A 25,322-nucleotide genomic window follows, 5' to 3' on the forward strand; every position below is an offset into this window, starting at 1 on the left:
TACCAGCCCTTCACACACAACAGAAGCCATTTACTCACTACTGCACTAGCTCTGGAAAACATGACACTATATGCCCATTTAATCATTACCTGTTCTCGAGCCTTCTCCAACTGTTGAACAAGGTCTTCCCGTTCATGTGCTGCGAAGTGACGAGCCCCAACTTCATCATCTCCAAGTCTTTGCTTTGCTATAGTCATTCGAAGGAGCTGTCATGACAAAACCGGAATTCGGTAAGCAAGAGAACACAGGCTGCAGCAGCAGAGTACATCTGTATTGGAAAGAGTAAAGGTGTCCTAGATTTCAGCTCTTCCAGGCCAAAGAGTTGATATTATTTAAACCAGATGGAATCTTCTGAGCTGAGGGCTCAATCCTGTTCTCAGTGAAAAATTCCAGTTGAACGGTCAAAGCATCAACAGGAATTGAATCAGACCTTGCAATAACAGTCATTAGAGTATACAAATGATGAGAGACCAAGTAAACACAGACACAAGGTCAATGTTTTTTAGGAGTGACAGGAACTAATTCCAGTCAGACTAAAACTAGCGAATTACCAGAAAGCCCTTTTCATACGTAAATATTAAAATTGTCTGCAACAGAGAATTCTTCCTACTTAATAAAAGAGCATGTAGTGGCTTGCCCAGCTTCATTTTACTTAAAAACCCCTCTATACTACATCACTGCAAAATTTGTATTAACAGTTGCTAAGACATTTGCTTATGCATTAGTTTTTTAATCTACTCACAAAAGTTAATTCATGTCAAAAAAAAAAAAAGGGCCAACAACAAAAAGTCTCAGCCAAAATGTTCCAACAGCTAATGAACTCATGAGCTTTGTGACTGCTGAAAACAGTCTAATTTGTATTAATACACATTTATGTTCAATACCCAAAGCAAAAAGCAATGACCTTTCAAAAACCATGAAGTATTAAATACCAATCTATAAGGCATTCAGCATTTACAGTTGTTTATACTGAGTACAACCAGGCAAGAGTGTTTCCTCCCCATGGCCTCATTTCTAGGAGCTCCACAGAGACTAGAGAAACCCACCACAGTAACCAGCCTGACTTTCTCTGTATCTTTGACTGCACCAAGGAATTAATGTACATCATTATATTGCAGAGATAGGAAAAAAAAAAAAATCAATCTTCTGAAGTAGAAGATTGTAGATTAAAATCTGTCTTTGGTTTTTATGGGATGCCAGTCACCATAGCTGCAATGTGCCAATTAAAATCCTGCTGATGCAAGACAGACTACCAAAATCATCCTCCTCACTTATTTCAGCTCCAGTTCAGTGCAAGCCATTGAAGCCAGTACAGTGTGTTCTGATAAGCAGTTCACTTGTTCAGGGGAAGCTGTGGCCACAAAAGTAACTTGTTTTGGCAAACTGCATTTCCCTATCCCCACAGGGAAAATACAAACCAAACCACTGCACAGTTAGTAAGGCTGAATGGATCCTAGGAGATACAACTCCTAATAATTTCTTTATCAAAACAAATAAGTCAAAAAGGCAACTAGTAAATCCTGGAATGGCTTCATAGCTACTGGATTGGGGTTTTTTAATGCTAAAAGGCTAATGAACAAAAGGTGTGGTAACATGATTTAATTCAGCTAGAATAATTTAATTTCCAGAACGTCTCATGAGTGAGAAAGGCTACAAGGAAAAAAATGTAATACCATTTTGAGGTCTCAATCTTGTCCAGAAAAGCTGGAAATAAGAAGGGGAATAACACTTTACTAATGCCTCTGATGCCTGCAGCAGAACAAAACTTCGGCATAACACTCAACACCAAGCTGGGAACTGGACCAGAGCTGTCACTTGTGCACTACGACCAACTCCTCTCCAGCCCAGGAGAGGGTGAGGCATGAGATGCAATTATAACTGCAAGTAATTATAACTTGCAAGGTCAAACGGTCTGCCAATAAAAGGAGAACTCTTTATTTACTATTAATTTTGAGGGGGAAAAAAAAAAGAAAGAAGAAAAGCATGAAGTCTTACGAAAAGAATGCTTTCCAAATTCAGCCAGTAAAAGCCACATTATTAACATACATAAAATAAAGTAAAATACCGAACCATAAAACAACAGAGTGCTTCTTCCAGACAGTTGGCCAATCAGAGAGTTGACAGGGCAGAACAGGCCAAGTCGTTTAATTCTGCATTGCGAATGTCTCATGAGGCAGCACCACCTGCTATAAAATTTTTCCCTGAAAATGCTGTGACCCAAAGACACACTGTTATGCCAGAGGTTTAAGGGTTTATTGCATATTAGTGCTCTGTTATAAACTTTATACACTTGCCCCCTGGCTGCTGTATTTTTATTTCTGTAATTCAGAAATCACTGAGGAAAGGAACGCTCAGCTTTGTTTTTCAGCTAGAGAATAGGTGAACACTGCCCCTCAGGATTCTGTGAACAGCATTTACAGCTGAGTGGATTTAAATTAATGGCACCTTACCAGAGAGAGCTCCTGTTTGTCAAGAAGCCATAGACTGTTAACCAAAACAATCCAATGCTGCAAGCCACTACTCTTTTTATTTTAGTACCACAGCTTTTTCTTAATAATTTTCAGCTAAACAAGCTTCACTGGGACAGCTGCTGTGCAGCCCAGGAGTCCACAGACAATGCCTGCACTGAAGCTGGACACTCCTGATTATCAATAAAGCATGCAGAAGGAAAAGGGAAACAAGAACAACCACTAAATTCTTTGTGGAAGGCAGAAACCATCATGTTTAGCCACAGTCACTGACAGCAATCGTCTTCACCATGTTGACTACAAAAACTTAAAAAGTGGGCCAAAACTATGCAAATGTGCTACCTTAAGTCCCAGTTCTGCCAAAACACACACGCCACATTTAACATTTCCCAGTGTTGCTGCATGAACGATTGTCTGCCTGGCAATAAAGAACTGGCAGTAACACCGCAGCCATTGTTTCCTGTGCACCTTCCTCTTGCTCAGCACCGCACTCAGCAGCTTACAAAAGCCATTCTTTGTGTAGGTAGGAATTCAAGGAAGGCAACTGAGTCATCTAGTCTTGCAGAAGTCTCCCGTTTCTCCTGAGCTTTCCATTTTTATCCTTTTACAAGCGAGAACTAGATTTCCTAACTATCTCCTTCTAATGTTTTAGTAATTGTTTTCAAGCATTGCTGCCAAAACATTAGGAAGGAAAAAGATTTACAAATAACTATCATAAACATAGAAGAGTTTTCATGTGTCAGAGCTTGTGAGATTGTTATCAATCATAAAAATAAATAGTCTTCGATATCTGTTGCTGGAGCGCTGCAGCATAACTATTGCTGTATTTTTCAAACTGCAGCAACAAATCCTTCCAGAGACTGTCTGAACAAGTTCTATTATTTGTGCCAACAAAATTCTAGTTAAATTAGAGGAAAAAATTAGTCCAGTTAAACCAAATGCAAGCAATTTGTTCTTGCCTAACTGATGACGTACTTAACATGATTTCAACAAGTAAAATGTCTCTGCTTTAAGGTCTCCTTGCTAATCCAAGTGACTGCACCCTACTTGTAGCAAACATTAAAGTGGTGAAAAACAAGTCAAGCCATGAAAACATTTCCTTATCAATAGAGCTAATGTGTGATATTTAAAGAGGGGTTTTTTTTCTTTTTTAGTCCTGCAAAGCTCTTGCCACTAAGTGACAAAGCCTGCATGAGTCACCCCTGCTCAGACACAGGCAGAATTGTTCATCCATAAGCAGCTTCACTTGCTGCAAAAGCAGCTGTTTGTTCATCTCTTGCCAGAAGTAAGGCTGACGTAGACCAGCTGGGCAGGATGCCCTCCCTCACTTTGGAAAAAGCAGTGAGAAGGATGCAGGGGAAAAATGTAAGAACAAGCAAATTATGATAGGTCTTTGTTTTTGTATATACCATACATTATCTGGACTCCAGTGCCTGAAGTAGCCCAGCTGCCAGTACAGGAGAACTGATGAGCAGAACAGAATGGCTTCGGGAACAAGCCTAGAATTTTATCACTGAAGCTCGTAGGGAGAGAAATCTGACACAGGAGGAGAGTGTTAAATCCCTCAGAGAGATGGCAATGCTTTTTTAGGCACTTTGAAAAACAGCAACCTGACTCTAAAATAAGCTTTATTTCTCATTTACTAGGAAAGTGAATAATGTGTTCCAAAAATGAAAATCCTAGTCTAAATTAATCCGTGTCTGATGCAGCTCTTTCCTCTGACTCTTTATTTAGTGATGCACTATTTTGCACCTTTCAGAGATGGGCAGAATAACTCTTTTTGTACTTTTCCATTTGTTTTGAGGATCATGGATTTAAATTCATGCTGAGAATACAGATGACCAGCTAATAGCAAGTTAACCCACAAAGGTGAACAGAAACAAAGGCTTTGTGCTACCAAGATCATATTGTCTCATAATGAATTAGAATAGGTGCATAACTTTGATATTTAAATATATTGTAGTTTTACTGCCTTTCTGTTCTGTTTGTACCTACAAACCCTTGCTATCTATTCAGGACTGGCTTGGGAAAGGCTATATGGCATACCTTGGGTACTGTGGAATTGTACAGCATTGACTTCTACACTGTAATACAGTTCAAAACAGTAACATGCAAATGAAATTAAAGACTGGGAAACCTGAAACCACAAGACATAAAAACCGTTCTTTGAAGATCTGAGCAAATTACACTGAATGCTATGCACACTACAAATTCAGGTCTCATTTGACCCTTTCCCAGCTCCCTGAACACCTTCAGGGGAGTTCTTTGTGAAAAACAATTAATAAAGCTGCATAATCACAATATAATTATGTTTAAAAGAAAATAAATAAACTTAAATGGAAAGAAAACCTCCCATCTGACTGATTAAAAGTCACACCATTTTTATTTGCATTTTAAAATCCCATGATTTTAAAACTGTAGTTGAGGGAGGGAAGTTATAATTAATTATTTGTTTCAATTTTTTACTTTGTTAACCGCCTCGACTCTCCAATTCAACCTCTCACTAGTTTGATCTCTGAATGTACTTTTGCATTAAGCTCCAGCTGTGAATGTTACACACATTTGGCTCGAGTTTAAATATTTCAATTAATGGAGACAACAGGAGTTTGATTAATACCAAATGGTAGATTTTGAGCAATGTTCCATATAACTTGCTAAATTTAGCAATGAAATAAATTGGTTATGTAAGGGTAATGGGATGAGGGCTTAATACAAAGCTCACTATACATGTTTGTGATCAACTGCTCCATATTTTTTAAGAGAAAAGTTATGGCTGCTCTGGTTTTATCATCTACTAAAATTTTGCATTTTCAGTGCAAAAAATTAAAAATTATCACATGATGAAGACATGCTTATCTGTACTTATCTGTAAGGGGAAATATCACTAACAAAATATATGAAAAAAAAAAAAAGAAAAGCAAAAAGAAAGTCTGAGAACATTAAAGCAAGGCCAGGTACAAAATACATAGCTAAGGACAACAGAGCAAAAGCAGCATACAAAAATATATAATAAGCTGCACTTACTGGTATCCTGTACAAGCTTCTCTTGTTCTACTGTTCTAAGCATTTATTGTAATTATTCTAAAATATTCAGATACAGAAGTTCTGTATCCCATTGGTTTATTTGTTTTCCTAAGAAGTAAATCCAAAATTCCAGCCCAGTTTACACATTCCATGCCATTTAATGGCAAAAAAAGTTTGTAATACCTTATTGTCCCCTTGTACTTCTCCCAGTCTCTGCTGAAGCTCTCTAATCTCTTCTCCGAGGTGTTTATTTCGATCTTGAGCCTCACTCAGTAGTTGAGCAAGATTTGCCTAGAAAAGGAGTAAATATCAGTCATAAGTCAGTGCCTGTGGAGAGAAATGCAAGTGGTGATTGAAAAGAAACCCAAGAATTACTTCTTAACTGCCAACAATCTTTACTCTTATTGTTGTTGGTACCCAGACTTCATGCTTCATTAGAGAGATAACAACAAAAGTCACCTGGGTTCCTTTACCTTTCATAGAAAATACAAACAGTATGTGGGGATACAGACTCCCAGAACAGCACAGAAACCCCAAACAAGACAAATGATAATGTCTATGCTTGTTCCAGTATCTTGGCTGGTGGGAAGAACAGAATGCAGAGTTACTTAGACAATATTTATACAAAGCTGCCAAAATAATAGTTTTAACTTGCATATAATTAGACAAAAGGCACAGCTGAGAAATAACTATGATACAATTAAATTCCTTAAGTGTTTAGAGTAGATTCCTAGCCAGTAAAGAGGATGTCAGCCAAAGTCCCTGCCCCTGTGCCATGGATTTGTAGTAGCACAAAACTTCAAACGTGACCTGATTTGTGTTGTTAGCTAGCACAGACGCTTGTAAAATAGAAGTGAAAGCTAGAACTTCAAAACAAACACCACCACCATCATCCACCAAATAATCAGGTCAAAAGTTACCATTCACATTAACCTACTAAGTTAGCAGGGCGAGCAGTCTGGTCTATAATTTAACAATTAAATTCCATCAGCTTGATCGCTACCAAAAAATAAATGCAATCTCTTCCTTTCCTATTCACAATGCCTGAAAATGAGCAAATACTACAGATAAATTTACTGTATTTTTATCCTAACAATGTCTCACAAATACACAAGCATTGACTCAACACAGGAAAAGCCTACTGATGACATGTCTTCTAGGAGTTATAATCATATGGCTAAGGTGCAGCCTTTTAAGACATTGCCTATGGACCTCTCTGTGCATCATTCATTGCCATAAATCTTAAGAGTATAAAAAGAAATTTTAAAAAGAATTTTTAGATCTTCTAAGCATGACTGGTAAAGCCTCATGAGTCAGTATGTCTGAGCTACCGTTCCATGTACTCCCTGGATTGAGGCCAATGCATCAGCTGGCTGTTCCTAGTTATTTTGTGGTATTTTAGATTCAGTTTTAGATTCCCTACTCCCCACTTGCTGTACTTCTCTTTCAACTCCCCAATTTCTCTGTTCTGATAACTCTTTTTTTTTTTCAGTCTTGCTCTTTTACCCAGTCATTCTCACTACCACTTGACAGTCTCATAGGATGTTTTTTTGAGCTTTATCTTTACAACTTATACACTATCAAACCAACAAGATATCTAATAGCCATTACCGCAATCTTGCCCCTTGTCTACTAACAACTGTTACTTCCACACGTCCTGCTTTGTATTTCATACAACTATTAAGATGAATCTATTAACATGGATGTTGACATGAACATAGGTGTGCATGCATCTGACCATTTGCAGGATTAGACTATTAAACTACAATCAACTGCAATTTTTGTACATTACTATATGAAGAAGCCAACTCCAAATTCCTGTTGGTCTAAATCAGCAAGAGCTTCAAACTTTTAAACAGGAAAAATAACTTGAGAAACTGACACATCCAACTGGATGAACAACAAGCCTAAGTCACTTCTGTACTTCCAATGCTTTGAGATGAAAAGTTCAGAAGAAAGCAAGGTAAATTTCCCACAGTTTAAAGCATTTTTTAAACTAATGACAAACCTGAAGACTGCAAATAAATAATTTGGGAAAAGAGTGTAACAGCAACGCCCCTCCCCCCTAATTAATCAACTACAGGGCCAAAACTAAGCTTCCTTTAATTTTATTTTCAAGACAACAACCATTCAAGCAATGCAAAAGGTTTCTCAAGTATGCTTTGGTGGAATGATTTTTTTCCTACATGTTAAACAAATGTGTAATAGTCATTTACACAATGAATGAATAAAGAACCTTCAGAACACATTCAATCAATGGTACTTTTTAAAGGTACTTCTTATAGGCTCTTTAAAAGAAAGAAGACAAAGGACCCATGTTTGCAGGAAATTGTATTTAAACTGAAGTATCTATGGCTACTGCTTAGATGCAATTTTTTAGGTTCTTTTAAGGAAGCTGACTTTCAATAAAGCCTGAGTTAGTTAAAAGGAACATGATTTGCACAAACTTCTCTGAAACACTTCTATTTATAAAATCCCTTTTTATGATGAATTGGAACAACTCCTAACACTGCAATAGCACATGTAATTTCAACACCTGGAAAGAACTCAATCTCACTAATCAGTGTTTACAACCACAACACCAGGATTTTAGCATCTGTAGTCAAAACCTGGCTCCCAGTAACTGCAGGAAAGGCATTACCATGCCTATACTAAATCTTCCTGCTCTGATTTATTTCCTTTAAAATCATTTCTCTGGGAATGCAATTCTACGCTGAATTTTATTTGTCAGTCATATAAATGACTTAACGTGACAAAAACCTTTATATTTGAGACAGAGATTTTGGGAGAAACTTAAAATGAAGAATTTTAGACACCAAAATAAACCAGCCTTGTTTAAGTATGCCAAGAGCATTACAATGAGCTAAGTATAGACTGGTTCCTTACTGCAAGGCTTGTATTATACTTCTGTTAAACTAAAACAACCAAGCTATGTCACAGAAGTAGTCTCCAGCAATTACTCATTTCTCTGGCTTAGAGGTTCCATACAATGTATAATTTAGACTGTTCCGAGTTTTAAAGGTTTTGGCAAGACCTCATTAAAGCTCTCGGTGAGACGTGGATAGAAGGAGAAATATATTTGATTTTCAAAAGTGTTCTACTGGGCTTAAAGAGAGCCAGCCAAGAGGATATGTTGAACAACACCTGGACTTGGTACCATTTCTTTGGCATATATAAGAAAACATACCATATGGTTGAAAGATGATAAAACTAACAATGGAGGACCGGCTTCGTGGACCTGCAAGCATTTATTTTTTGAGGAAAGGGGAGAAATCTATGCAAGGACAAAGGCAATTCATTTTTCCACTTGGCAACTTCTTTTCAACATTCATAGAACAAACACAAAATTCACTTAGAAATTCAAGACAAGTTACTTCAGCCAACAATAAAGCTCATATCACTTACCTGTGCAACAGAGAACAACTCCCTGAAAATTAGCCAAATTCAGCTTCTCTAGACTTAATTTCTTCAACAGTTTATTTTGATTTTAGGTGAAGCCTTAAAAAAACCTCCTGAAACTGTCAAAGACTTTACTTCTTGCACTCACACTATGCAAAACTAACTCTAAAGTAGTGATGAAGAGAGGTTTCTGAGCCTTGGGTAAAAACAGGAAAGACCCAGATGTGAATACCTTTCTGCTAGCTCATCTTGTCTTCCCTCTGCAACAATCTGCAGCAGCGGAACCTGTTTCTCCTACCCTCTATCAGTGAAACAGTTTCAAACACTAAATAACACATCGGTCCCTTCCTGTCTCTGATTAACTATCCTGTATTAGACGATCTTCCAGAGCTCTATCCACATTCAGTTTCTGGCGGGTACTCTGGAGCATCTGCAGCATGAGGAGATACTTGTTTTACATCCACCATGGGAAGGTTCTATGCATCATAGGCTCATAGAACAGTTGGAAGGGACCCATAAGGACCATCAAGTCCAACTCCCTCCACCTCACAAGACTACCTCAAACTAAGCCCTGCGACAAAGGGTGCTGTCCAGATGCTCTTCCAGGCTGGGTGCTGTGGTCACTTGCCTGGGGAGCCTCTTCAAGTGCATGACCACCCTCCCAGTGAACCATGATCTGAGCACAGTCCAAACCTCCACTGCAGTGCTAGACATAGGAAACTGTTCCCACACTCCTTTCTCTTCTGACCAAGAGCAAGTGCAACCATAGCCAACAAACCCACCAGAAGTTACAAAAAAAAGAGAAAAAGACTGATGTGAGAGTGCAGAGTGGGAAGTGCCTACCTTTATTACATAGGAAAAAAGCACCATAGATCAGAACAGACCATAGAGTGAAAGATTCAGTGGGATGGGACCTCATCCTTTTCCACTCAGACTTTATTAAACTTTCCAAGAACATTTTTGGGGATAGAAGGTGGAAGAGAACCTTACATTTTGTTACCGATGAGCATTTGAAACTACTGACAAAAATAAATAAACAAATATTTATTACCATACACCAATGAATACCTGTCAGGCAGCAACAGATCTTTGCTCACACTACTGACCAATAGCCCAAGAAGGAGACATAAAAAAAAAAAAAAAAGTCTAGCAAATCTATGCAAATCTAGCTATACATACACACTGTTATTTTTCTTCACACCACTTTAAGAATGATGGATAGTAACAGTCTTTAATATAGCTCTCAATTCTCTTGCACATAAATCTTATCTGACACTTAAAGAAAAAAAAAAAAAAGGACTTTTTGCCTTTAGGGTACAGCCTGAAAAGGTAATTTGGTAAGGGGAAGGAAGGAAGGAAGAGTGGGAAACTTCCAACATACCTTTAGAGTTTAAAAGTATTTTTAAATACAGACAAGCATTCCTATACTGCAGTTTACAGTCTTCTGTTTCAGCCACACATCCAAATAAAGAAGACTGAATTACAGGGCTGACAGAAAAAAGGTTTGATGAAACATTAAGCACACTTGATGGGTGTGACTGATCACAAATTTAAGTGCAGTTTCTCCTCCAACGTATACATATGATTGCAATGTCTGAATTAATACAGAAAAGCCTGCTTTGCCTATCAACTACTACTGTTCACTCCAAGACAGAGGAACTGATGACATGCCCTAGCAGTGGCTTCCCTGAAAAAAATCCCAAAATTTTTGTATTTTTCTCTTTAAATTGAAAAACTTTTTTAGAATTACAGGTCCTAGGCATACAAAACAAAATACACTTGATATGGGTCATATTTTCCCATCAAAAAACAACAGCAAAAAATCAAAGCCTTGCCCAGCAGTCACTTGACGTAAGAGAAGAAAATCCTCTCCTCCTCTGAGCATCTGCTGCTCTGAGAACCAGGCAGGAATCCCATCATAGAAACACACCAGACAAAACTTGATAAGGCTCTGCAAAACAAGAAAGACTTCCTTACACTCACATACCTCCAAGACACTCAGCAATTGGAATTTTTGTAGAGCCAATTAATAGAACCAAAAAACCATTTTGGGAGCACACATAAAATAAATACTTCTCCCCTTGTTTTCAACCCATCTTCATTGTGTTAGATTAGGATGGTGCTCTACAGGGCCAAACACTGCCAAACAGACAGAGAGCATTTGCTAGAGCCTGACAAACTTAATTAAGATAACATCAATACACACCTCTTTATGAGGCCAATTTTTGCAATACAACTTGTTAACACACGTAAGAGGCAACCCACGCTGGCTGTCCGTATGAACCTCCAGTGTCATGAGAAACTGGCAGAAGCTCCTTCACTGTGAAGGTTCAAAAAGGTGCTTCTGTCCCCTCACACTTCATATAGTAATCAAGTTTTTGTTGATGGCAGGTGAACATGATCAAAGAGAAATTATTAATTTGTGCTTACAAAAAGACTACTACAGTAGGATAGAAGAAAAGATTGCTTCATTGGCTTGTTTTATTAGATATTTTAGCTGCTTTGAGATCCTCAGGGCATCTCAAACTTTGAGATAATGCACAACAAGAATCAAAATGCCTTAAACGTTCTGAGTGATTAATTAACAGGATACTTGTCGAGAGTACTCAGGCACAGGAGTGTGAACAAGTGTCTCTCTAGTCCATTCAGGTAAGACCCAGCAACCACAAGAGAGATTGCTGTACACATCAGGTCTGAACAGCACTCCGAATTTTAACAAAGGACTATTCACATCTATTAGAATGAGCACTTCTTCTCTCCTAACCTTCTCTCCTGGACTTTATTGATGGACTTGACAGTGTTAGGTTCATGGCTGGACTCAATGGTCTTAAGAGATCTTTTGCAATCTAAATGATTCTATGATTCTCTGTTTACTGTAAAACCTATCTGCTGAAGAAACAACAGTGTCACTTCACAAAGCCTTACTCCTGACAAGTTCTAGGTTTTGTGGCTAAAGTTCTAGGTTTTGCATAGTGGCTAACAAATTCTAGGTTTTGCATACTGCCACCTGCTCTGATCAATGGAACAGCAAATTTCAGTGCCCAGAAAACAAACTCTCTCTACGGGCTATGCTTTTGGAGCAGGCACATTTTGAGATCCATGAGAATATTGCTCTATGTGTTGCAAGGGCAAACAATGTCTGTTTTCCAACTGCTCACTATGGGAATCAAACACTTGCACCTACAAACCAGAGTAAAGTGCACAGGTCTAAGCTGGGCACATGCATAATGTTTTTCATCTTCAATCCCTCTGAAGAGAGGAGGAAATCACATTAATCATCACAGTACGACTGTGAGATAAATGCAAAATGATTGCTTACCCTGTAGTGTATTTTATCTGAAAATTTTATCTCATAGTACTCTGAATGCAGCTTTTGCACCTTAGCACAAGGCTAGCAAAACTTCCTGAATTCATTCATTAACAAGAAATGGTCACACTAGTAATTTTTTATGATGATGTGATAGAAAAAAAAAATAAAAGGAAGACAGAAAAGTGATAAGTTAATCCCTGAAATTTGTTTTAGAAGTGAATTGTGACAGCTGAGTACAGTGACCTAGAATCTGGAAGTGAAAAGGATCAAAATGGGTCAGTTTATGTTATGTCACAGCATAATCCTGTCTGGAACCTCTGGTCCTTCTGATGTTGTGCTTGCCCCAAAAAGCCACGCTCGTGGACTTACTCATTAGCAGGAGACAAACTGTCTGACCAACATCTCAGCGAGTGGGTATCATGCTGCTGTGATACCAATGCCCCTTGAAGCAGTCAGTCTTGGTTTTGAATGAATCCCCTTGGGACACCCATGGATAACTATAACAGCATTAAGGATCATGACCTTCAGGAATGATGCATGCAGGTTCTCTGGTGAGACTTTCTCCCTGGTGAGAAGATTAGTTACCGAGCTGTGCTCTGTACTAGGACTACGTCATCATTATGTTATGAGACTCAGTACCAGAAGCCTCAAAGACGGTTCTATGACCATGGGCCCCCCTCTAAGGCTTAACAGCTGCTTGGGAGACACAGGATCCACTTCACTACATGAGGCAAAAGGATCTTTGCCAACAGGCCGACCAAGTTCATAACGAGAGCTTTATTCCAGAAATTATGTGGAAGGGAATAAGGAAACTTGGGATAGGGTAGACAAACTAAGAGGCTGGGATGATGGGAAGAGAAGAGACATAGCAATTCTCAAAGAAACTGAGCTGAAGTGTAATTCCTTTGACCATAGGCATGTAGAGAAGGAAGTTCCCATAGAACAGCCTCGTGGGAAAGCTCTCAAGCCACAGAACCAGCACATTTGGATGCCCCTCAGAGGTCTCTAATGCATGCAGCACGGGGAAGAAAGACTGTGTGTAGTTACAGGGTTACAATCTCACTGGGATCATGCAGTAGCGGTGCAATAGCTCACAAAACTGGAGTGCTGTGATGAAGGGATACAGACTCTTTAGCAAGAAGGTGAGAAAGAGTGTTGTCCTTTATATGAGAGAGTAGCTGGAATGCATGAAGCCCTGCCTTCGGACAAGTCAGGAGTCAGCTGAGAGCTTTTGGGTCAAGATCTGTGGGCAGATCAATATGCTGTTGTACTGGGTATCTGCTCTAGATCAGGAAGTAGTAGATAAGGCCTTCTTTATACAACTGGAAGAAACTTCACACGCCCTGGTCCTCAAGAATGATTTTAGCTACTTCAGTACCTGCACATATCTGAACACCATCCCCTTGCCCTTTTTTCCATGAGAGTGCTCAAACACTGGAACAGGTTGCTCAGGGAGGCTGTGGAGTCTCTATCCTTGCAGATAATCAAAACCAGACTGAAAATGCTCCAAGGCAACCTGCTCTAGGTGGCACTGTTTGAGCCAGATGATTGGACTAGTTGATCTCAAGAGCTGCCTTCCCACCTCAACCACTCTGTGGTCTTGTAATGTTTAGTTCCATTTAATTTGATTTCTTATACATTTAAAATACAAATATAAGGCCTCACCAGTGAACATATGCATTGCAGCTTTATTCTTGACACACAGGCCCAGCGCAAACCCATTTTCTCCGACTGAGTGGTCTCACTGAGATCAAATTAAGCAAAGCATATTTAGGACTGTGGCCCAGCACAGTCATCTCCCTAAATGTGCATTTTACTTCACCTTTGTTTATTCAAAAGATCTCATTTGTATTAAAAGAACTTCCATTTCACATAGAAGATCAATGGTTCACTGATCTGTTAGTCCAATGGCAAAGCTTCTCCCAAACTGAAGGTATATTGAAAATTTAAGCAATACAGATGAAATTAATAGGCAGAATATATCAAGTTAGAAATCTTAACTATGTTTTTTCTTTAAGTTTCCCAGTGTGGCAACACTGGCCAAAAGACATCTAGTTAATTGCCAATAAAATGTCCTGTATCACAGCTAATGCATATAAATATATATCACTGCAGAATAGTAGAATGGTAGAATTTCTGTGTATATAGGATGCTCAACAGAGGCTATGTAGACAGAGCAACATTTTAACACATCTTTCAAAATGGGGAGTGTCTGTTGTTTACCACCTCTGGTGAATTTTAACATAAAAACCACTCTTCATTATTCTTATCTTTCTGAAACATTTCACCTCTCCATTACTTATCCAAAAATTACCCTAAACCTGACACCACAAGACATAAAAAACTACCTTCAACCACAGCATTTAATTGAGAGTGTTTGGCAGAGGGAGTAGGCGAGTGGGCCAGGAAAGCACCAACAACTCACAAGCTGTGATAACAACAGTAATGGTTAAACACCCAGTGTAGGACAAGAGATTTCAGTAGCAGTTTCTCATTTGCTTTGCTGGTTGGCAGAAGGCAATACACACAGTGCAGTCTTTGGATAGAATCACCACAGAATCATAGAGTTGTTTAGGTTGGAAAAGGTCAGAGATGCAAATACAACTTTGAGAGGAAAACACTGCAGAGCACTGCATGTTAAGATACTTTTAAGTAACACTTAATTTTGAGTTTGGTGCTGGCCAACAGAAAATGCCTGGTTTCATGATATTTTCACAAAAAAGATGAAAATTCTGTGTTGCAAAACAGGACAAGAAGGCACAGTGTGGAAAACAAGACATTTTAAGCAGTCACAAAGCATAATTGATAATAAAGGTGAAATATAAAACCAAGAAAGAAGAAGGCAGCAGCAATTCCAACCCACCTATTACATTTAAATTCTAGATTGAAATTTCGGCAATAATTTCTCAGCAGTGGCAAACAAACACAACACATAGCAAATTGATCAGCATATTATGTTTTCATCTCATTCCTGACCATGAAAACATGCCCCTTTGTGTCACACAAAATTCATTGGAGGGCCAAGGTCTCTTTTCATAAAGTGACTGGGATGACAAACTTCTCCCAGGAGGCAGCGAGGGTTCTGGGCATAAAGGGGATGGAAGAAACACAAAAGGGCACAGAAGACCTCACTCTTTCTTAGGTGAGAAAATGCTAAAAAGTGTATGTACGGTAATAATGGAAAAATATTCATAACTTTCTTTTATTATTCTCTGATGCATTTCTCAAAGCAAAACTATACTCTTCTTCAGAAGGGTTGCCCTAACTACTCTAGGTTATCCACCTTGTATGCTACAGACATACTTTTCAGGAAAATGAAAACTCAGGAAGTGAACTAACAGTCTATTACTGTACAACCTAAAGTATATATTGTTCCTGGGGGAAACCTATCAATGACCCCATTTGAAGACAAGATTTTCTTCCTTTCACTGCTATCTAGCATGAATACATAACTTTCTCAGAAAAAAAAAGCAAACCACCAAAACTCCTAGGCAGATTATTAAATCGTTTTCCAGGCACTTGCCGTGGTAAGACAAATTTCCAACACTTAATATAATCACAGCTTCTGAACTTAGACTGAATTTGGCTAATATTTTAGCAACAAGTGCCAGTTTTATTTGTTTTGAAAGATGAAAGATTAATTAGAATAACATCTATGGAATGGCAAATCTCCCTTCCTACTTATCTCTGTAATGATCCATATAGTGCCTTGGTTTTCTTCCTTTCAATTGTATATTCCTCAGCAACACTTAGAATGCACAAACTTATATCTGGTCATAAACTTTTATTAGAATTCTGTTGAAATAACAGAATTGCAAATAAATTATGCTAAATAATGAGGAAGTTAAATGATTCTACACTAAGCCACTGACTTCTTGGCAGCTATTTGTTTAAGTGCCTGAAGGAGTAATTATATTGCCTCTGGAAGTTTAGTTTAAAACAACCAAAACCCTAAGCCCTAAATTTCAAGAAAATAGCAAGAACTCTATGCAAACTCCCAGGGAAAGGATGATAAGTAAAACTACTGATCCATTAAGAGAATGTAATAATCATGTTTTAAACATAGTTAGAAGATTTTCAGAACTAGCAATTACAGCAACAATTTCTGTTCTTTTAGATTGTCCTCATCTTCCTGCTCCACATATTGTGTTTTGGGTGCCATTTTTCTATAAAAATTAAGATAATTTTAAGAATGTGACAACCAACATTCCACAACAGGGACACACAACGTGAATTATCAAGGAACAAAAGTGCATGTGAGGAGGCAAAAAGTTTTTCAGGGGAATCATAAAATGCAATTATCATTGTTTTAGCATTTTTTACTCAGAGTCCAAGTGGCCTGGAAGAATACTTAATGGAAACCAGCACTTACATCAATAAATTAACAATTATGGAATGCAGACAATGCATTTCCTGATTACTTTTAAGTATGGAAGGTCCTGTCACAAATCCATTTTAGGACTCAGTACAGAAGGATAAACAACAAGGAGACCAATCTCTGTACACTGACCAATTTCAGTCTCAGGTGAACATGAAAACAACAGACATATACTCTAATTAATGATAGTTCAGGTATTTCAGAGTGAAATGTGTAGAGAAAACAGAAGTCACAGCTTAAAGACTAAGCTTTCAATAGACAGATTACCAGATTTACCAGATTTCTTAGTTAATATTTTTACTCTTTTGCAAAGTACCTTTGTAGCAGATAAACAACATTAACTGAAAAATAAATCCTACCTGTTTCCTCTTTTCAGGTGGAAGCGATGGATCCCCATCCTACAAATAAATGGACATATTCTATTGGCAACTTATTTCTCAAACCAGCAACTGTATTAACTCTGTGGATCAAATTTTAAAACATGTATTTTAACTAAAATGTTATCAAAATTGCTTCTAAAATACTACTGGTGAATACTAGTAATACTCAAAAAGATTTCTAAGGCTGAGGATTTGTTTACATTTCTAGAACAGCAGGTCATTACAAACTGATGTTGAATTATTTTTCATAATGGTACATTAAGTTGCTGTGGAATAATAATACTGCAGTCAGTTTTTAAATAGAATTATGACTGAAAGTAATTTCCTCACAGCACGCACTGTCTTTTTGTGTCTTATATAACAAGCACTACCTCATCAATGCAGAACAAATGAGTAATAATATGATCAGGGCAGTACAGCTGCAGGACTACTGTAAACAAGTACCTAAACTTTTTTTCAGCAGTCATTATGGACTCCTTTCCATTTTTTTTGAGGTTCATCTTTGTCCCCCAATCATACAGTGTTCATAAAGAACAACCTACAATCAGCTCCCGATACTTCTTTTTCAGGGACTGGTGTCGTTCCCGCAACTGGTTGGCCATAAGCTTGTACTGGTCTCTTTCCTGTTGACAGGTGTCCAGCTCTTTGGAAAGGATTAGCAATGCCTCCTTTTTACTTTCAAGCTTCCTTTTGCACACCAGATACTGCAGAAGAGAAAAGAAACATAAATGTAACAAGCCATTTCTACCCCAGCCAGTACCAGATACAAGAGCCTCAAGTTCTCTAAAAAGAATGGAGGAAGACTCTGCACAAAACCAAAGTCTGCCACAAGTCGTCTTAGCTTATTAACTGTATTCACAAGAAAGATATTTGCTGTATTGGAAGCCTGAAATAATTTGTAAGGCTACATGTTCACCTGATCAGTGTGAGTTAGAGAAACTTGGCAATTTGAGTTTCTCCTCTTTTTCCTCATATGCAGTATTACAAGGAACCTTGCAATTTGACCAGCAGCCCTGGGAAGGCTGCTAAAAGGAAGAAGCATTTGCAAATTCCCTTTTCTAATTGTGTTCACAATACCAAGCTCTCAGGTAGCAACTAACCCTTCCCACTTCACTTCCCACTGCCCTTCTGTTCCCCACTACCAGCAGTGTCCTTCAGGTTCTGAACGCTGAAATGGGACCACGTTACAGGAGGAGGGGTAGTTTAAGTGTTTACCAAATTTACCTTGAGTCTGAAACGACTGGAGTCTGGTACCCTATTGACACAGGTAAAAGAAACTTAATTACTGTGTGATACAACAGGCATGTGCTTGTTGAGGCAAAAGAATAGGAAATAATGGAAGAATGCTGCAAGCACCTAAATGGGGAGGGAAGGCAGAGGTGAACCTTCCCCTCCAGCCACCGCCTTTCATGTGTAGGGCTCATGCACAAAGCAGAGCAGAACTTGCAAATCTAAGGTGTTCTGCATTAGCCTGATGTGCTTCGTTGCCTTTCCCCATTTGGAGGAAGAAAGTAACGTGTATGTCATCCTCAGTGTTACCTATCAGAACTTTCAGGTAACTTCTTTCCCTTAACGTGATGTTCAATCAGCAGATTCTCCTCACCCATCACTGGACACTGCTCACGCTAAAGCATTTATTTCTATTTCTGATGTTACTGACATACAACGTGGCACTAACTACTTTCTGAATGTGCTCTGCAAGAGACCAAATACCACAGCAGTCATGAAAACAATTTATAGTTTCATTATATCCTCTGACAAGAATAGTTTGTCATTATGGGCTCTTGCACAAAGCAAGAGCATCAGCACTTCTGTACTTTCAAGTCAGTGCTGTTCTTTGGGACAGAAATCATTATTTGTATGTACTACTTGCTTGGAATTAACTTTGTTAACCTCAATTTCAAGTAAATGAGAAAGGGAAAAGCGAGTTGGTTGTATTAGTACAGCCAACCTTTTCCAAAAATGGTAAATGCTTAGTTGCAAAAAAGTGGGAAGGGAACGAGAAAAGCAATTCCAAGAAGGATCTGAACTTTCAAAAAGGACACTTCCACCTTGGCTTATTTCTGGCAATATTGAAGTTGAAATCCTGCCATAAATTTTCTGGATTATGATGCCTTGGCATCAACAAAGGCAACTGTACCTATGTACTTATGTCCTTACTGATACCTTACACAAATGTCAAATCCCCTGATAAAGCACTGAAAGGTATCAGAAGCTAAACTTTAATATTGTCAGCAAGTGAATACAGTGACATGGTAAACTGCTTCAAACTTGATAAAATAATTCTTTCCCTTACAGTGAACTATTTACCTCTGACAATCTCTCTTCTTCTATTTCCAGTTTCATCCAATGTCTTAGAAACTCTAAAATATGCCTTCACTAAATTGTTTTCAAATACTAACAATCTGATAGAGTAATTGCAAACAAAAATAAGTATAAGCAAACCTCACAGTCACTTCAAGAAAACCCAACCGCCTAAAGCCCTGAACCAAGTAGCCTGTCCTGTTCCTTTAACCAGCAGGAAGAATGCAGCTGGTTTATCAGCCAACACCTACACAACGTACACAGTGGGAGTGGAAAGAAGCCAAACATCTCCCCTTAACACACACACAGCACCAGCAGGTGCCTCCAAGCCTTGCCTCCAGTGCTGGCGTATGAAGGAGTGTACGAGAGTCGGAAGTGAACCAGAGCATATGGACAAGACTACAAAACCCAGGACTTGTCAGGCAAGAAATACAGAGGCAGCCCCAACCAAATCTTGCTTCTGCCATGAGTCACAGCCCTCCACAAAGAACACATTCAGAGCATAAAAGAAGGCTTCACCTTTCACAGCAGCACTAATGGGGGCAAGGGAATTCTCCACTATCTACTAGGCTGCGGATAATGAACCATACACAGATTGTGGGGGCAGTTGTGTTCAGGGTCTAAATGAAAAGGAATAATTACGTCCTCCTTGTTCAAATTATATTTTAACTTCATGAATTATACACTGATGATGTGCTAGACGGACAGAAGGGGCTTGGCATCTCCCATCAATGCACTGTTTGCATTTTACTACAAAAATGACCATGTAGAAGACTTTTGGAAGCCATTTTTGCCTTTTGCATATACTGATTTTCCCAAATAAATGCAGTAATAATGCAAAATTTTTTTCCCCATGGGCTTGTGGTACAAAAAACAATAAAGCCAAGGCATGTCTGTGGAATTTGGTTATTCAACAGAGCTATGTTTGCAGTTCCCCTTACCATTTTTGAAGGAAAGACAATTTCTACAAATACAGACCTCAAAGAGGTTATGCAATATATGTGTTTCTGAATGTTAAAAAAAAAAAGTAGCAATAATGGCTGTAAACTGACCTAACGACTGGACATCAGAAATGGAAAACAACTGAGTCCCATCAACAATTTCCTTTATATGGACAACTAAGTGCAACAAAATTGTTATGCTGTCAAAAGAACATAGGAATGTGACAGTCTTTTTGGAACAATGCAAGTAATAATTCTCAAATAGTCTGAAAAAAAATATTCAGTAGCTGCTGGCATTCAATCCTATAGAGATTTCTTCTTCTATAACTGAAGGAAAGCCTACATCTCATGTGCTGTCTATCAGTGAGACAAACTAGTGAGTTCTGTTATGCACTATAGTTACTATGAAATATTCTAATGGTCTTTTATTTCTTTTTAACTAATGTTACAAAATAATCTATGAATTTAAAAAGCAAGGTTAAACAAGAACCAGCTGCTATACTTTCAATCTAAAAGCTACAATATACAACTTTACATATCTGTCTAGTGACTTTCATCTACCAATTTGCTGTTATCTGCAATACAGAAAATTATAATTGCTATGAGGAAGATCATAATAATTAAAGGAATATATATGACATCCTACATTACTGCCTGAACTGCTTTACAGCCTACTTTAGTGAAATTGAGTAAAAAGAGACTGACATTACAGGAGAATGTAACTGCTCCAAGGTGACCCTCTACACTGAACACTTACTATTTGTCCATTACTATTTTTAGTGACAAATCTGGGTAGATCTCATTAATGACGTTGTAGACATGGTCTAATAATCTGATGAGGCTGGAACACTGTCAAGGTTTTAGACTTTCTATTTTTTTAAACAAACAAACACACTGAATACCTATCAGAATTTTTTTTTTAATTTGTACAAATTACTGCCCTATACTTGGGTATATTAAGGCAGTTAATATCAAAGAAAATATCTAATTTTCTGAGAGTAAAAACAGAGATACTACCTCCAAACTGTGCTTTGGAATCACTGTGGATCATATTCTGTGTTCTCTTGACACTCCAGGGCCTTGTGTCCTCCTAAATGATGAAGGGTTACCACACTGGGCCTAGAAACCTTTTATCCACTATGCTGAGAAACCAGGAACTCTACTCACCACCTTTTGGACAAGAAATCCAACTGCTACCAAATTGCCTGAAGCGTTATCAAATTTCTCCTCACTATACTCTTGGAGGCAATTTTGTTGTGGAAACTGAAAAGTCTCAAAATGTATTGCAATCTCATTATTTGGGATGTTTGTTGACTGTGTTTCAGTAATGTTGCTCCCCTTGACTTCTGATTAAACTGTTCAACTTATCTGAAAGAGTCAAGCACTCAAACCCAGAAAAATACAAAATTGCTGGCCATTTGCCTGCCATCTTATGTGCTCATCTCTGATAAAACCTGAGAAAAATGCAGTGACCTTGGTTCTATCCCACCATATCAACTCAGCTTTTCCTGCTGCCCAGCTCTTGCTTCACCAGCTGCCTCCCAGCTGCTCAAACACAAAGCAGGATGGTAACATTCACTGACGATATATATAAGCAATATAAGCAGCTCCTCAGAACACCATGTCTTACCCTGATGACAATATTACACCACATTATCTTCACTGGTCATGTAGGAATTACTGTAATTTTTTAGTTAAAATAACACTACTTTCTGATGTGGTCCAGCCCTTAAAAGTTTTGTGTGCTGTGCACCGGATTACATTAATTTCTCTGTTTTTGTTCCACAACATCCCAGTAGGTATCTCAGTCCGACCTGAAACATGGCAACATAAAAAGCAGACACTTGTTTTGTTGCTCAAAAGCCCAGCGTGCAGGTCTTCACAGCACCTCTCCCCCAGCTCCTGAGAATTCTGGAGCACGGTAAGTCACAGTGCCAACTCTTTCAGCATTTCCATTTCCTCTTCCAAATGCTATGGCTCAGTTTCTTTTGTGTCAAACACGCAGTTATCAACCAGGTCTTCATCCTACAACTTCACACTACCTTTTAAATACCCTAAACATGGGTCATTCAGTGACATAAATGCTAGATAAAAACTCAGAATCCAAGCAAAAAATTACCTGGCATCCCAAAAGAGTACTTCACATTTTATGTACATCCATCCATCACCAATACATGAACTCAGCTAAAGAATAGGTAAAATTTATGTGGATTCTTCGCTCTCAAAGCCTGTTCTTTTGCATCCAGTTTGTGAAATGACCAGTGGAAATAATGAATCTTTCTGGTCCTTCAGTATGTGCTAAGTTGGCTTTGTCCCAGTATTCCTTCCTACGTCATCCTATTCAGAGTTAAAGAATGTTCAAGGTACATGTGGTACAAAGCTTTTTCAGACTACCAGGTGTACACTAGGCCTGAAATGTGTGTGGCTGTACAGTAAGTGGAAAAATACAGAAACATGGAGGCAAGAGAACAAGCAAGAAGATACTGGTGAGCATAATAAAAGCCAAGAAAGATATGTGAAAGCGTACAGATGAAATGGAACAAAAGGAAAAGGAAGAGTAAATATAGAAAAAGACTGGAACAGACCAAAAAAAGGTATTTTTATCTAATGAAAAATGAAAAGACAACCTACTAAAATATATGCTGTGTGTACAAGTGTTTGTGCAAGTAGATATAAGTACCAAAACCACATCCTACCATTTTTCTTAACACCTGCAATACCAGACTTTTAAAAATTACAGTTGCTTTGACAAGTATTTAAATTACCCCTATCTTTCAAACTTGGAGGACTGGGCTTGTGTAAACAAAAAAGAATGTGACCACAGATCTGAACACACCAGCTCCTTGTCTTTTACACCAAGATTTTTAACCCCATCTTATGTTTTAGTTGTCCAGCATCAGCAATGGAAGAGGGTTTGTTTGGATCTACCATGTCTTTTCTTGCCGGTGCTATCTTGTATTTTGAAAGCATTTCAATATATTTATGAAATGCTCAGGGAAAAAACCCTTAAAATTACCTAGCAGACATTGAAGCTAAGAGGCCTTGAGAAGCTCTGTACCATTCAGGATATGGAAAACTTGAAAAACTCATTTGAAGTTAGTGCCACAGACCCATCAGGATGTTGGAGTTAATGGGTAAATTGCATGGAGCGAATTACAAACAGCCAAGGGAAGAGGAAAGCAAAAGAGGGAAGCCTGCATCCTGACAGTAGCAGAAAAACAGTCTGTAAACCTGCTGTGGAAACAGAGAGAAAGGGCAGAAAACCTGAATATAAATCACTAGGCTTCTATTTTTTCCAAATAAAAAGAAATTATATGTACGCTTAAGTATCTGAGAGTATACTGTAGCTTAGCACAGTCATTAAACTCTGCTAGAATTAGGAAGCCCTAAACTAAGTGCTCAGTTTCAGGATGGAGTTTTTAGGTTGAACTTTTCTCTTGCCCTTCACTGCCATGTGAAACCACCCCCACAATAAAACTCCATTTGAGAAACGAGACATGAGATGCAACACTGCACAATCAGGGTACGGCTGAGAGTGCACCTTTCACTTTCCTCTGAATCATTTTGTGTCTTTGCATAAGCAGACTCCAGTTCTAGATGCAGTGTATTATCACAGATCTGGGCCTACACAAACTCCCACTGAAATCACCAGGACAGGTGGTAGATTCAAGACCCTAAACTCAACCATCTTTTTGACTGGTCAAGGCCTTAAGCCTTATGCTCACATAACACAAAGTAGGCAAAGCTCTCCTGAAAACAGGAATTCACCTGTGTCTCTAGGACAGCAGACTCATCAGGTTTATCTAGGCCCACGCTGTTGGCACAAAAGTTTTGTTTGCTAGCTGTAAACACAAAACTACTATTTTTATAGTAATGCAAAATTAATGAAATGCAACATGCCATGTAAAAATCAGCATACCAACCTACTTCATGAGTTTGCCCACTAACCAGACTTGACTGTGATGACACTATTTTAAATTACACTGACCTCAATTGGTTTTGAGCTTGGTAACTTACCCTACATGAAAATGTGTACCCGTCAAACACCTGTTAACCTTTACTGCCTTTTGACAATGAAGTTTCTATTCCTGTAACTTGAAAATCCTCCACCTGTTGAAGCTCACGGCCACTGTGCTATCCCATTCTTTTGTCCCATTTCACAAACGTCACCCGTGGGTCTCAGAACCCTTCCACATGCGACGCAAGTGAAGCAGGAGCACAAGGCAGGGGGCACAGCCCGGTCACCCAGCCCGGTGCCGCTCCTGGGCTGCGCTGATGCCCCGCGGGCCCGAGGCCTCGCTCAATGAATCCTCGGCGACTTCAAGCCAGCAGCAGCCTCAGCGCCTGAAACCTGCTCCCCGCAGCCCCAGGGCGGGGAACACACGGAGAGGGTGCCAGGCCCTTGGTCCCGGCGCTCCCAGCCGTGCGGGGCGGGGACGGCAGCCGGGCAGAGCCAGTGGCAGCCGCGGCCGCACAGCCCGGCCGAGCCTAGCGCCCTCCGCCCGCCGCCGCCCCTGGGCCCGGGCCGGCCCCCTCCGGGCCGCTGAGCCCCGAGGCCCGGCAGTTCCCCCGAGGCGCGGGGAGCAGCGGGGCTCTGCCGCCGCTCTGCCCGGCGCCCCGGCCCGCGGCCGCCCCGCCGCCTCACCTCGCTCAGCAGCCCCTGCCAGTCGCTCTCGCTGCGCTGGGAGCTCATGGCTCCGGCGGCCCGCGGCGGCGACCGGCTCCGCCCGACCCGGCCTTCCCGAGCAGCCCGCGGGAGAGGCGGGGCCTGCGGCCGCCCGTGCGACCGGCCCTGCCCGCCGGGACCCGCCGGCACCGAGCTCGGCACGGCCGAGCGCCGGCAGCGCCGGGCCCTGGTGCCCGGGCAGAGCGGCGGGGCCCGAGCGGCACCTGCCGAGGGCCGTGCGGGAGGATCCGGGTGCGTGTCCCAGAGAAGGGCCCTTCTCTCCTGACGTGCTCCTCCTGTGTAGCAGCTGGGCACTGCTGCCATCCCAGGCTCTGGACAGCCAGGCCTCCGTCAGCACTGGTCGATGAGGGGGCGGACATCAGGGAGACTTTAATCCTATGTATGTGTAACAAAACCCTTGCAAATTATGTACATGCTTGTGTGGAGTGTGT

At 39.7% G+C, this 25,322-nt stretch overlaps 1 protein-coding gene across 3 annotated transcripts in view; it reads right to left on the reverse strand.

Moving 5' to 3' along the window:
* Positions 1-25,010, reverse strand: part of CCDC149 (coiled-coil domain containing 149) — a 50,890-nt gene extending 25,880 nt beyond the window's left edge. For 2 of the 3 annotated variants that reach the window (XM_027883356.1, XM_027883354.1), the window contains exons 1-5: positions 24,850-25,010; positions 17,502-17,663; positions 16,939-16,977; positions 5,676-5,783; positions 90-206 (exon numbers count right to left, since the gene is read on the reverse strand). In XM_027883356.1, coding sequence (XP_027739157.1) covers positions 90-206; positions 5,676-5,783; positions 16,939-16,977; positions 17,502-17,663; positions 24,850-24,897 — 474 coding nt within the window. In that variant the 5' untranslated portion in view covers positions 24,898-25,010. The remainder of the gene's footprint in view (positions 1-89; positions 207-5,675; positions 5,784-16,938; positions 16,978-17,501; positions 17,664-24,849) is intronic. The other variant, XM_027883357.1, reaches the window with a different exon arrangement.
* Between the last annotated feature and the right edge of the window lie 312 nt (positions 25,011-25,322).

Source organism: Empidonax traillii, unplaced genomic scaffold (genome assembly GCF_003031625.1).
Source record: "Empidonax traillii isolate 1590-97213 ecotype Southwest subspecies unplaced genomic scaffold, ASM303162v1 scaffold125:size1524877, whole genome shotgun sequence".
Lineage (NCBI taxonomy): Eukaryota > Metazoa > Chordata > Aves > Passeriformes > Tyrannidae > Empidonax > Empidonax traillii.